At 48.6% G+C, this 14,403-nt stretch overlaps 1 protein-coding gene across 3 annotated transcripts in view; it reads right to left on the reverse strand.

Annotated features, from left to right (window-relative positions):
• The window catches only part of ASH1L (ASH1 like histone lysine methyltransferase), a 79,331-nt gene that overhangs the window by 43,734 nt on the left and 21,194 nt on the right, over positions 1 to 14,403 (reverse strand). For all 3 annotated transcript variants that reach the window (XR_014558572.1, XM_083715475.1, XM_083715476.1), the window contains exon 3: positions 9,150 to 13,977. Coding sequence is in view for 2 of the 3 variants with exons in the window: in XM_083715475.1 (XP_083571601.1) it covers positions 9,150 to 13,977 (4,828 nt within the window). In the remaining variant the exon portion in view is untranslated. The remainder of the gene's footprint in view (positions 1 to 9,149; positions 13,978 to 14,403) is intronic.

The following is a 14,403-nucleotide window of genomic DNA, read 5'->3' on the forward strand; positions in this document are numbered from 1 at the left end:
CCAAGCACATCAATAATAACAAAGTGGCCTTTGACACTTGAGATATATTCAAGACCCATCCTAGTGACTTTAATTTATTTTTAACTGTTTTCAATGCTGTATTTTGTTTTGCTGTAACCAACGCTAGATCCTTCTGGGGAACAGCAGTTTTAAAAAATCTGTCTAATAATGGCAACAACAATAGGCAAAAAAAGGAGGGGAAAGAACACAAAATGGAATATAGAGCAGACATGTTCAATTTGGACTCCGGTGCTGCAGTTGAGAAAGAGGAAATATTTCGATCTAAAAGACCACCAGGTGAGAGGCAGCATTTACAAAAACATGTCAGAAGGCTCCAACCACCACTTAAGAGGAGCTCTCCACGGCTGCTTTCTCTCTCCATCACTCCCTTCTGTCCCATCCATCCTTCCACTGAAAGGAACACCTGGCACATCTGGTTTAATGAAATTCAATTTCTCAGTTTTCCTTTTCCCACTGCTCTACTGACATCCAGAGAAATTGGTTCAACACCCCTCCCCAGTCCACACACAGCATTTTTTATCCCCTACCTCTAAGTGTCTCTTGTACTCTTCCACCTGGAACTTTGGGGGAATGGGGAGGGAAACACACCAGAGAGTATTTAAGTGTCACAACAGCATGTCAGAACTTGGATACACACACATGTTGTTCATCCTTTCCCCAGCTTATCACAAACAGCAGCCTGAGATTCTTCCTCGAAAAATATGAACTTCTATCCATTTCTGCATAATAATCCTGATGTCTACATACTCCCCCCCCCCTTTAAGCCCAGATAATACTATTGCCATGCTGATGGTTTCTATTTTCAGCTTTTGTTTCTTCTCCCTCCTTCTAAGTAGCAAAAAGCTAAGTAATGCCTAGGGACAGTATCTCTAATACTGTGCGTTATTTGAAAGTATTGTTTTACTAAAATAAAAGGCCTTTATCAAACCTTTGCAAATATACCAAGCAGAACAATCTGATCATTGGGCTGTGCTGGCTGAGGCTGATGGGAGTTGTAGTCCAACAACTTCTAGGGGGAGTCAGGTTCCCCAGCCCTGTTATAGAGTGACTGTGGAGCTGGTGAGGGAGGTTGGACAAATAAACTTCTGAATGCTCCCAATAAGGATAATTTGTCTTCGGGCTGCGCGGTAACTCTCCTTCAGCACTGTTGCACATCAAGAGTACTGCTGAAGATAAATGGGACAGAAACTCGCTATCTCACACACCCCCTGCTTTCATTAGTATCGTTTCTGATGTCTAGACAGGCAAAATAGATGTTACAAGGGCAGTCATCCCCCCCCCCATGTATAAAGCAGGGGGTGGGAAGGTCTAAAGGAGTGGGTGCCTGAGAAGAGCTGAACTTTCCCCTCTCACCTTCCTATTTAAAGTTATCACAAACATTCTTCATCTAGCCAGGCTGAGGGAGAACACTCCCTGGAGAAAGCTGGGGAGGGTTCAGCTTCTCCTGCAAAAATGAAGAGTCTAGGCCCTGCTTTTCAACAGCCAGCCAGTGTGGTGTAGTAGTTAGACATGGGTAGGCAAACTAAGGCCTGGGGGCTGGATCCGACCCAATCGCCTTCTCAATCCGGCCGGCTTATGGTCCGGGAATCAGCGTGTTTTTACATGAGTAGAATGTGTGCTTTTATTTAAAATGCATCTCTGGGTTATTTGTGAGGCATAGGAATTTGTTCCCAATTACGGCAAATGAAGTACTGCCCCACCAGCTTCAATCTGCTCTCAATCAGCTGCCGAACCGGCTCCCTCTTCCTAAATCTCAGTGTTGCCCATTGTACAACTGAGTAAGGAGGGGACTGGAGACAAAACCAAAGTTAGTTGGCTCTGCCTGTCATTGGCTCTGGCTCCCCCTACTGCAGGATCACTGCCTTCTGCTCTACCAGTCCCAATCGGCAGCAGGCACACCAACGTTCGAGCCCCACATTGAGCAAAAGATTCCTGCACTGCAGGGGAGGTTGGACTACATGACCCTCGTGGTCCCTTCTAACTCTACAATTCTATGAAAGTAAAATTTGTTACCCCCTCCTGCTGCGCTGTTCGGTGCTGCTCCTTCGTTAATTCTGTTTCTAGTTCACTTCTGTCATTTTATCTTATGGCTTTAATATAATTTGTACCTGTTTTATCGTTTTAATTGGGACATTTCTGCAACCTGCCCTTGGACCATTTGTGAAAAGTAGGCTATTAAGTATAACTGAACAAACAAAATAAATAAATTAAATAGAACCTCATTACAGAGGAGACTGTATATTGATGCTTTAAGTAGAGGCATGTTTGCAAACTTGAAGACGGTTTTCTCTCTCTTTTTGCATGAATTCTGGCTAAGTGAATGGTGGTGATGGTGATGCAAAGAGCACCACGTGAAATTATGGGTCTCGTCGGATGTTATATAGGCACACTTGTCAGGAAACCAAGCGCAGCCTTGGCGATCAAGCTTGCAACGGCCTCCACAGTGTGTGTGTGCCGCAGGCCAAACGAGGAAAGTTCCAGAGGTGTTTATCTCAGCGCTACTTAAATGCACAGCCCTCCGGGGCCTTTGCTGCACAACATGCCTGAGATGTGGCAAGAAAAGGTGAACGAGCCAAGCGCAGAGCTGAAAGCTGCTCTCAGATAAAAACAGCTGGTTTCAATTGTGGGAAGCGCACTTACTGAAAGCGATACATTTTCATCTGACTCACCAATTAAATGCACTAGCAGAGACGCAATGATTCAGAGATGGCACTCGGCAGGCTTCGGCCTAAAATGTCTGTTTTCCTTCTAATTAAGGCTGTTTCTCATCAAATCCAAGTCAGCTCACTCACGGTAATGGAATTCCTCGGGAAATTCCCAGAACTGCACTAACCAACACAACCTGTTTTCTCCTCCTGCTTTTCAGACTTAACACGTTGAGGGAGGATGTCGCACTCAGCCTGTAAGAGGGAAGCTAAACTGGGGGCTTTGGGGGGAACCAGGTACCTAACCTATGGGAAAAGAGGAGGTGTAACAAGCCAAATCTGGGGGTATTTGTAGGTGCAAGAAGGGCAGCAAGAGTGCCACTAGATATTGGTGTGGAGGCTTCTCAGCAAGGTCTAAAAGTCTGATTTTGGATCCAGAGTAAAAATTAGCTTGCAGAACAAACTTTTTTTTTAAAGCACTGTTAAGCACTCTTAAGTCCACTGATGTTCATGGGTGTTACTAAAAGGATGACTAAAATTGAATATTTACCTGCTTGTTAAAAAAACAAAAACTTCATAGTGACTGTAGCAAACCTGGCAAATTCTAGAGGAGTAATGGTGTTAGTAGTATATTACGGCAAGAACAAAAACGGAGCCTAGTGGCAGTTAAAAGACTAAAAGATTTATTACAGCATAAACATTTGTGGAGCAGAACCATGAAAGCTAAGCCTCAATAAATCTGGTAGTCTTTAAGATGCCACAAGACTCTGTTTTGTATAGAAATGTTATCAACACAGTTTTTTGTTGGTTTTTTAAAACCACCCAAGAAACTGATTTGTGCCTTTGGTGTTTCAACCCAGTAACCAAGCCCACAGAACTGTTTATAACAGGGTTTCCCAAACTTGGGTCTCCAGCTGTTTTTGGACCACAACTTCCATCATTCCTAGGTAGCAGGATCAGTGGTCAGGGATGTTGGGAGCTGTAGTCACTCAGTTTGCTTAACCAGTGCAGTTACCAAACATAGAGAAGAAACCATGAAGAGTTTCGTGGAACCTTCATGACTAAAAAAATTATAACAGCATAAGCTTTTGCAGTCTACAGTCATCAGGTAAACGAAGTGTCATCCTCAGTTACAGTTACACATGGTGTGTGGGTGGATTGTTGGGATTTTCTTTAAAAAAAATTTTTGAGAGGGGGAGAATTGTAAACAGTGAGGTCAGAGGGAAAACGAATGCAGGAAAGTAGAAATGGTGATGGTTACATAAGAAACGGTGGTAATTCACAACACAGTTGTTGATGACAGGCACATTCCGGCAATGGTAAGCCAATTAACATATATAATGTGCTAATAATCCATTGTCTTGATTCATTCCACTTGTGAAACCATTAAACCTCTTGATATATTGTAATGCAGCAGTTTGAAGTTGCGGTCTGCCTTTGAAATTCCTTTGCTCCATAAAGTCCACTTTAAGGTCACTTGCAAAATGTCCTGGAAGACTCCGGTATGGCTCCCCTTTAACACATACACAGCCCAACAATACAACAACACAAACCCACTGAGAGCATACAACTGAATATAGCTAACTTAACCCAACAACCCCAACAACAAATCCTACTGCAGCTAACCAAAGACAATCAACCACACCCTAGGCCACCCCAAGCTCTCTCACCACCAAGGAAACATAACAAGTGAATAGAAAAAGAACCTATCCAAGTGACACTGACACAAAACTCCACATATACACTAAGTAAAAGAACAGAAGCTTTACCACCCCACCCCCTCTCTCCTGTCCCCCCTTCTTTTTTGCCCAACCCTATATTGCATATAACACCATTGTCTCACGACAAATGTAACTGATCTGTAGAAAACGCAACCTGAAGAAAGAGACAATGCATGTGATTTTGTGAACGAGGAAAATCTTTAATAAAAAACATTTTTTTAAAAAAAAATGTCCTGGAAGGTTGAAAGGTTCCTCCACTGACTTCTGAATATTGCCATCTCCGATGTTAGATTTGTGCCCATTTACACACAGAGTTACCAGCTGAAAACACTCAAGCGTAGCATTTATACTCTACAGCTCATGCTGGACACTTGACACTTCACTCACAGACCTCGTGTGGTGGATCTGTATATAATGCTCTATATGCCTGAAGGAGTGTCTCCAGCCCCATCATTCAGCCTGGATGCTCGTTGCGAGAAGTGAGTTACAGGAAACCAGACAGAGAGCCTTCTCAGCAGTCCTGCCTGCCCTGTGGAACGTCCTCCCATCAGATGTCAAGGAAATAAACAACTGACGTTTAGAAGACACCTGTATTTTAATGTTTTTAATGTTTGATGTTTTACTGTGGTTTTATAGTTGTTGGAAGCTCCCAGAGTAGCTGAGGCAACCCAGTCAGATGGGCAGCATATAAATAGTATAGTAGTAGTAGTCGTAGTAGTAGTAGTTTATAGACAACTCTCCGACTTAAAACAGCTGCTCACCATCAACAACAGACCATGTAACAGAGATAGAGGCAAAGAGACCAGCCCCTGTAGGAGACTCATATGACAACTTTGTCCCTATGTCTGCCATCCACAACACTGGGGGTTCAGTCACCTGCTCATCTTCCAATGTGCCATCATCTGCCAGCAATGCCCTTCTGCATTCTACCAAGAACAAAGAGAACCAGTCTCTATGCAAAAGAATGGACAAAACTCTGACATCAGAAATGGCACTATTCAAGAGCTGATGAGGGAACATTGCAACATTCCAGGACATTTTAAAAAATTAAAATATGTTTAAGTATCCAATTTAATAAAGAAGACAAAAACAAAGATATGTGTTAAAAAGGGGCGGGAAGAAAAATACAATACAAAGCTCACATTGAGAATCCTATAGTCATCAATAAAGGTAAAGTAAAGGTACCCCTGCCCGTACGGGCCAGTCGTGTCCAACTCTAGGGTTGTGCGCCCATCTCACTTAAGAGGCCGGGGGCCAGTGCTGTCCAAAGACACTTCCGGGTCACGTGGCCAGCGTGACGAAGCTGCTCTGGCGAGCCAGCACCAGCGCAGCACACGGAAACGCCGTTTACCTTCCCGCTATAAAGCGGTACTTATTTATCTACTTGCACTTGGGGGTGCTTTCGAACTACTAGGTGGGCAGGAGCTGGGACCGAAAGACGGGAGCTCACCCCGCCACGGGGATTCGAACCGCCGACCATGTGATCGGCAAGTCCTAGGCACTGAGGTTTTACCCACAGCGCCACCTGCGTCCCATAGTCATCAATACTTTCCACTAAACTTAAACATGTAAATTGATATAAGCCCTCCAGGTGTCAAAAAACAATTTTGGTGTTTAGAAAAATATATGTTTAAATTGTGTAAATTGTGTAATAGGCAGTGGCTCTTTATACTTCCAAGCTTGACTTACAAGACTCATAACGAGCACAAGCGTTTGCAACATCCACTTTTGTTGTCCTGCTGTTTATCCCAATACTACAGAAATATGTAGTTTTAAAGTACTTGAACATTTGGGAATATAAAAGATTTCATAAGTACAAAATGTATACACAGCTTCAGAGCAAAAAGAACACAACACTGGACATGCCTGAATCATGTGCCTTTTCCGCATTACACTTCCAGAATCTATCATTATTAAGCAGTACCTTCATGCAGAAATATAGTGGAGTCCAATGTATCTGAAACAATTTTTGCTGGATCAGTCTCAATTTCAAATCCAGAAAAACATTCTGTATCGATTTTAATGCAATTTCCCATTGTTTAGGTTGTCCAGCACATCCTAATTCCCTATTCCACAACTCTCTATGCTCCTGAATACCTCCTTTACAAACGTCTAACAGGCATTTATATACAGTAATTTCCTCCAGCAAAGCAAACCACCCATAAATAGACACCAACAGATGCTGTAACTGAAGAGACTGTCATTCAGCACTCAGTGGCAAATATTTAGACCACCAAAAAATGACAAAAATTCTCCATCTGAATGTAACAGCTTATCTAATGTATAAATCCCACATCCAACCCATTTCTTACATACAGTGGTGCCTTGCAAGACGAAATTAATTCGTTCCGCAAGTTTTTTCTTCTTGCGAGTTTTTCGTCTTGCGAAGCACGGTTTCCCATAGGAATGCATTGAAAATCAATCAATGCGTTCCTATGGAAACCGCCTTCAGACCAGGTCCGGGGACAGTCTGTCCCCCGACCTCTTCTGAAGGCTGGGGGGGGGGGAGGACAAGGGCTTTTCTTCCCACCGCCAGCCTTCAGAAGGCTGTTCTGAAGGCTGGCGGTGGAAAGAAAAGCCCTTCTCCCCACCTCCCACCCCGCAAGCTCCGGGGGCAGGAGGGCTTCGCTGCCGACCGCCAGCATTTTAAAAGCCCCCGGGACAGCGGAGACTTCTGAAGGCAGGCGGTGGGCGAAAGTCTTTGCTCCCCCCCGCCTACCTTCAAAAGCCGTCTGGGATAGCGGAGAAACGCGCTGCGCTTCTCCGCTATCCCGGGAAGGCAGGCGGGGGGGGGGGAGCAAAGACTTTTGCCCCCCACCGGCCTTCAGAAGAGGTCCTGGACCTCTTCTGAAGGCCGGCGGTGGGCAAAAGTCTTTGCTCCCGATGGCCAGCATTTTAAAAGCGGTCCGGGATAGCGGGAAAGCGCAGCGTGGGAAAGGCTTTGCTCCCCACCGCCAACATTTAAAAGAGGTCCCTGGAGATTTCCCTATGGGCTTTCTTCTTGCGAAGCAAGCCCATAGGGAAATTCGTCTTGCGGAACGACTCAAAAACGGAAAACTCTTTCGTCTTGCGAGTTTTTCGTTTTGCGAGGCGTTCGTCTTGCGAGGCACCACTGTACACACTTGACATTCCCAGGACATGATATAAAGGACCTTAGAGTAGCCACCCTGAAAGAAAGGGACTTTTAAAGGGAGGCTGCGGTATGAAACTGCCGAATTACACCGTATAAAAGGGTTCAATGCTATCACATGTGGAATGAATCAAAATAGCACACTGCCTGTGTCGATTGGTTTACCAATGCCAGGATGTCTGTGTCATCAGTGACTGTTTTGCTAATTACCACTGTTTATTGCACCCTCTCATTGTCCTTGTACTTTCCACACTTAATCCCCTTCTGATGTCACTGTTTACAATTTCCTTGCCCCATTATGTATGTATATATACTTGCAACTCAGGATAACACTTCCTGCATCTAGCAGAGCGGGCTGTAGACCACAAAGGTTTAATGATTTGTTTAGCCTTTAAGGTGCCACAGGTGACTAACACAGCTACCCCTCTAAAAACAGAGCATGATCTTGAGAAACAGCAACTGGCCATTCAACATAATTATTTCCAATTACTAGGAGATGGAATCACATTTGTATGGTGTCAGGATTATAAAAGACCTGGGATTCTCTCCAGTTGCCACTGGCTCCCCTACAGAATCAGGCCTTTTTCTCCTTTGCTAAGAACATATCCCGCTGCCAGCACACTAGGAAAGAGGGACATGTAGCATTGGTCCTTACACAAATGACCTGATTGGGGGGGGGGGAGGTGGCTCAGAGGCAGAGCTTCTACTTTGTCTTGGTTCAATCTCCGACTCAGGTAGTAGGTAAAGGGGAAAATACCTCCCCCAATATTTTAATCTTATTTATCTATACAACAACAGTTTTAAAACTGCTTAATATAGTTTTTTTAAAAAAAATCTAAGCAATCTAAAACAATATTGTTAAAGCATAAATGCAACAAATGTCTTGGAGAGCCACTGCCAACCAGAGTATTAGTGCAGCTGCTTTGCATGCAGGAAGACCAGGCTTCAATCTCTGGCATCTCCAGGTAGGCTGGGGAAGATTTCCTGTCTGAAACCCTGGAAAGTCACTGCCCATTGGTGTGGACAATAGTGGACCAATAAGTGTGGCTCACTGTAAGTCAAGAGTAACAGGCTAGATGAACCAACAAGGACCAAACACAAAACTGGGGTAGCATCATAGGCAGGCAAAAAAGAAAAAAAAAGATGAAACGCTGACCAGGGGACAGGAGTTACTGCAATATTTTGTTGCTAAAAATGTGCTCGTGTAAAGATCTCTTCCCCCACCCCCTCCAAAAAAACCACCATGTTAAACTCACAACAAACATGGGGAGTTTCCTTCTCTCTTTTTAGATGGACCAGTATCTGATCTGGTATACAGCAGTTTCTTGTGTTCATTTGGCAGAGTGCATGAAGCCTCTGGATCGACTAGGCTGCTCTGAACCTGGACACACCTGGTCAGCAGGTCAGCCCCCTCTGCTTGATGTACTTCAAGCTCCAGATCTCTGGGAACATGGGCTGGAAAACATCCCCACCCCCATGCAGGTCTAGATTTGCATACAACTGCTCATAACCCCAGAACCTTCTTTTTCCACCCGCCTGACATGATGAAGTGGTGGCAGTTTCAGCCTTGCTAACTCCAGCTGCTGTTTAAAAGATTGCATTGACACACATACAAGAGTAGAAGTCTCTTACCTGACAAGGTTAGCCCTGCCTTCTCCATAGGGGGCAACGTCTCCTTCCGGAGAGGCCGGCTGAGCGAGGCTTCCTGGGGGCCAAAGAGTCCGGAGCCATCAGAGAGTTTTTTGCGCCCGCCGGTGGCAGCAGAGCTGGAGACTCGGCAGCTGCCTATTGCACTGGTAAAAAGGTTTGTGTGCTCGTCGCTGCTGACCGGCTCGGAGCTGGGAGTGAACCTCCCCAGAGGCAGGTTGGGCGGAGTGTCTGAGCAGTCTATCTGCAGCGGCGTCTGTAGCCCCAGAGCCAGGGAGGAGTTGGGCTCTGCTGGCTCCCTCCGGACCCACTGCTCTTCCCTCCCAAGCAGGCCTTTCGAAGGGGACAGGTGTGGGCAGGCCATGTGGCAACGGTGTTTCTCCTTATGCTTGTACCTCTCACCAACGGCCTCCTTCCCAAACCGGTAGCGCTTCAGGGACTCCAGGACGGTTCGGGAAGGGCCGCTGGGCGCCAAGGTGTCAAGGGAGACCTGCGGCTGCTCTGAGGAGGAGCGGTGTTCGCGGTGCTTGTGGCGGTGGCGGTGCTTGTGCTCCAGCATCCAGCCGTAGGCCATCTCCGGTGGGACGCTGGGGTGGTAGGTGCTCATGGAGAGGAGGGGCGCCCGGCTGGCGGTGAGGAAGGCCTCCTGGCGAAGCAGCTTATGCTTCTTCTTGTGGTACTTGGCGGGGTTGAGGAGCAAGTGGCCGGTGTGCATGTATGACGGAGGCGGCAGCGGGGTGGTGAACGAAGGGGAAGGCGGAGGCGGGTAGAGGGTCGGCGGGTACCGCCCGTAATAGCCCAGGCCGATGGGAGCGGCCGCAAGGGGAGAAGGAGAGTAAGGCATGCCGTAAGAGGGGTAGAACCCAGTGCCGGAGAGGGGGAAGCTGAGGCTGTGCATAAAGGGCATTTCCGCCATGGCCTCACGCATTTTGGGTGGCCGGCCTCTCTTCTTCTTCAGGTCGGGCTTTCGGATGTAGTGCAAAGGATCCAGAGGGAAGGTGGGGTGGGAGTAGAAGCTGTTGAAGTTGATGCGGAAAATCGTGGGCAGCAAGTCCCGGGGGATGAAATGGTGGCTCCTGTGGGTGATCCGGATTTCGCTCAAGCGGCTGATCAGCTCCTCTAGCTCCGCCAGGAAATCAGGGTCCTGCCTGCCCCGCAGCTGCGGGTACTTCTTCTTCCTCTTCCGCTTCTGCCTCTTCATCTTGTCGTAGGCCAGGTAGTCGTGGCTGCGGCGCTTGCACTTGTGCTTGTGTTTCTCTTTGAGGCTGCTCAGGGCCGTTGAGGTCTCGGGGGGGACGAGGGAGATATGGTCGAAGGAGTGCCGCCGCTTCTTCGGGCCGCAGAACTTCTCCGCCCTGTCAGAAGTGCTGTTGTTGTCGGTCCCGATCCCGCTGTCGCTGGGAATCGTCTCGTCGCTGTGGGACTCGCTGATGGGCGACGGAGTGGCTTCCTTCAGCGAGCTGAGTTCGCTCATGTGGGATGGGGAATTGGGGAGAAGAGTTGGTGGGGAGAGCCGCCTCCGGGCCCTCGAGGCCTTCCGCATTGCCAGGGTCTGAACCACGCTTCCCTGCCTGGAGTGGAGGTGCAGATAGGGCACCGAGTTGGGCTCCACAAAGCCCATGTCGCTGCTGACGGGGCTCTGCCCTCCGCTCACCCCAGATGACTGAGAACAAACGGGTGAAGGGAGAATCTCAGGGTTATTTGTGGCTGAAGGGAGCAAAGGAGCCACTGCTTGTCCGAGCGCCGTCCCCGTCGCCTGCTGGGCAGACTTTTCAAGAAGAGTCAAGCTGTCAGCATTAGCGGCCAAGATGCCATTCAGGACAGCTTTCGGCTTCCTGCCTCGCCTCTTTCCTATGTAGATTGTTCCTTTCTTGCTGACGTTGATCTGCTGGCCTAGTTTCGAGCCAAACGTGGCAGCGAGGGTCGACACTGTCGTGTGGAGCTTGGATTGCACGTTCCCTTTATTTGGTTCTGTCGCAGTAGACGAGAGGATTTGATTCAAGAGCTTCTTCCGCTTCAGCGTCTTCATCTTGTTGATTTTCCTGATGATGGTTTTCATCAGCTGCCCGTTGCTGCGCTTGCTCTCCTTGCGGTCCGGCTCTACCTCAAGGTCAGTCATGTTGCAGGCGCTCGTCTTCCCAGGCTCCTCGGGGCCTCCTAACGGGCTTGCCACTTCAAAGAAATCCTCGCTCTGCCGCTGGTCGCTTTCACAATCCAGCTTGTTGGAACTGTCCGCAGTGACAAAGGGTGCCACGGAGAGGACAGGGGGTTTCATCTTGACCCCTGATCTGATCTGCCTCTTCGGACGGCCCCTCTTCTTCGGGAAAGCTTGCTCTGCGAGGCTCTGCTGAAAAGACGGGATCTCCACCTCCGGATGCAGCACTGGAGGTTCTTGCTCTTCCTTTGACTGCACTGAAAACACTTTAGAGGCAGGGATCTTCAGGGTCCGCTTCGGGGGGCCCTCCAGGTGGGGCATCTCTTTGGATTTCGACCTGCCCCTTTTGGACTTGTACATTTCAGGCAGCAGGTCGTCCGAGATGCACCCAACGGAAGCCTGCATGTGAGGACTGTAAAATTTGCTCGGCTCCTTCTCAACACTGCTGAGCAGAGAGAGGGACTGTATGCTACTGGACTTGCTGAGCTTTGGCAACTGGCGCTTGACAAACTCGTGCTGGGCAAAGGAAGGCGGGCCTGCGCTTTTGAAGAGCTTGGCCTGATCTAGGCTACTGTTTGACAGCACGCTGCAAGAAATGTTCTTGAAAAGCTCAGGCCGCCCCAATTCTAGGCCTTTGGGAGGCCGGCAAGTGCTCCTGGAGACTACCTTAGTCCAGCGCGGCTTCCTTCCTTTCCTTTTCTTCAGAGGTGTTGCTTGCGGGCCTCCACCACTACTGCTCAAAGTTTCCACCCCCTGGCAGGGTTTACCTGATGCAGCCATGGCACCAATCTTTAGAAAGGGCTTATTGTTGAACAAACTGGAGAAGCTAACCACCGAAGGGGCAACAGTGGCACGGGTGTTAGAGTCAGTTGCCAGGCTGGGCTTCCTGCCTAAGGTGGGGCTCGGTTTGGGGTCATCGGCATGCACAGCTTTGGAACCGTTTAATTCCCTGCCGACCCCTTTGCCAGCAGCGTGTGAGCCAGGATTCGGCACCCGGTTCATACTTGAGCGCGTGCTGTCAGAGGCAAATGGGGTCTTGCTAATCTGCTCGGAAATTCCTTCTAGGAGCTCAGGCGTGCTATTTAAATGCAGAGGGTTGGAAGCTAACTGAGCCAAGGTTGCTGTGGGGCTACGTGTTAAAGCAGTGACAGAGGCGGCTGGGGAGGGGGAGGGGAGGCCCCCCTCCCCAACAGCACTGAATGGAGATTTGGCTGTAGATACATCAGAAGCGCCTCCTGAAGTCCTGAATTCGGGGGAAGTGCAATACACGGGCAGTTGTTTATCATGCTTGGGTGCTTCAAACGTGCCCCTTTCACTGGACGAGGAGCTGTCCTGCTGACTGCAGGCCCCTTCCTTGCCTCCACCTGACGCTTCTTTTTGAACCGTTACCTTTTCTGGGATGCTTTCTTTACTCTGCCTTGCAACATGCTTCTCAAAAGGCTTACTGCCCACACTGTCTTTCAAGAGGCCTGGCGGCAAAGGACTTTCGTGACTTATGACATTCGCAGAACACCGTTTGAAGGGTTCCACGGAAGGGTGAGCAGCATCTGCCTTCAAAGCCCCCGAGTCCTTATTGGCCAGCCCACACAGACTGCTGCTGGCCCCTGCCATTTTCTTCCCAGAGTCCTTAGCAGCCAAGGCCGCTGGAATGCCAACCCCCGGTGGCTTCTTTCCAGACTCTTTAGTAATCAATCCAATTGGGCTGCTAGCCCCCAGAGGCTTCTTTCCAGCGTCTTTATTCACCAATCCGCTTGAAGCACCAAGCCCTGGCAGCTTCTTTCCAGAGTCCCTGCTGACCAATCCGATTGGCCCATCTGACCCTGGATGTTTCCTCCCAGCATCCTTATTAAAAAATACAATTGGACCGCCTGGTCCAGGTAGCTTCTTCCCAGGGTCTTTGTTAACCAATCCAGGTGGACTAACAGTCCCCAGCATCTTTTTCCCAGAATCCTTGGGAAGTAATCCAACCGGACTGTTAGTCCCCAGAAGCCTTTTCCCAGAATCCTTGCTGACTAGCCCAACTGGCATGCCAGACAACAGTGGTTTCCTTCCGATTTCCTTGCTGACCAATCCCATTGGGGAGCCAAGGATCGGTAGCTTCTTCCCACAGTCCTTGCTAACTAGCCCAGGCATGCTGGGGCAAGGCCCTGGTTGCTTTTTGCTCCCAGAGTCCTTGCTGACTAGTCCAGCACCACTACTAATCCCCGGTGGCTTCCTTGCAAAGTCCTTGTTACTCAAAGCAACGCCCATAGTGCCGCTTCCAAGCTGTTTCTTTACAAAGTCCTTGCTCGCAGGCACGGTCACAGCCCCAACCACTGGCAGCTTCTTTCCGGAGTCTTTAGCAAATCCAGAAGCAATTCCCATGAAGGGCTTCTTTTGCTTCGTTTTGCAAGACTTTGACGGAGGGCAAGTTGCAATAAGCTGAGCCAGTTTTTCTGTCACCGTTGGTGCTCCATTAATCTGAGCTCTGTCCTTTGAGTCTGGGTCGCAACTACTGGCCGGAGTGGAAAGTGCTGACTTCCCATAATCGGTCACTTCGGAGCGCAGCGGAGAAAGTTTCTTTGAAAGAGGGCTGCTCTCTCTCGGCCTGCCCTCGGCTGCAGAGCTGTCAGTCGGCGCTGTGGCTTCTCCACTCTTCTTGTACAGCTTTGACGGGTCCTATGCATTTAAAGAAAAAGAATGAGAAAAGCTTTAAGCACCCAGGCATCAGCAAGGGAGGATGCATTTCTTGTATCATATTGGTTTGCACTGGCAGGCCTAGGGAAAATATTTCGGAGGTACCAACGCTGTGTGAGCCAGGAGAAGGATCAGATTTTGTTATTTTCCCAACCCCATCTACTGGCACCACAGACACAGACCTTTGCTATTTGGTTAGTGGGTCATTTCTGTTTGTGAAGTACTGCAGGGCTGGAAACCAGGGGGCCAAGAGGCATTGACGGGGCAAATATGGGGGGAATGGGGGGAAACGGATCGTACCAACAAAGAAAAGTGGAATTTGGTTTCTACATGCACAAATCAAACATCTATTATCTTTAAAAAGAAACAAAAACCTGGGGGATCTAAGTGGTTTCTCACAGGCACAGC

The sequence above is a fragment of the Podarcis gaigeae genome (genome assembly GCF_964106915.1).
Source record: "Podarcis gaigeae genome assembly, chromosome: 16".
Classification (NCBI taxonomy): domain Eukaryota; kingdom Metazoa; phylum Chordata; class Lepidosauria; order Squamata; family Lacertidae; genus Podarcis; species Podarcis gaigeae.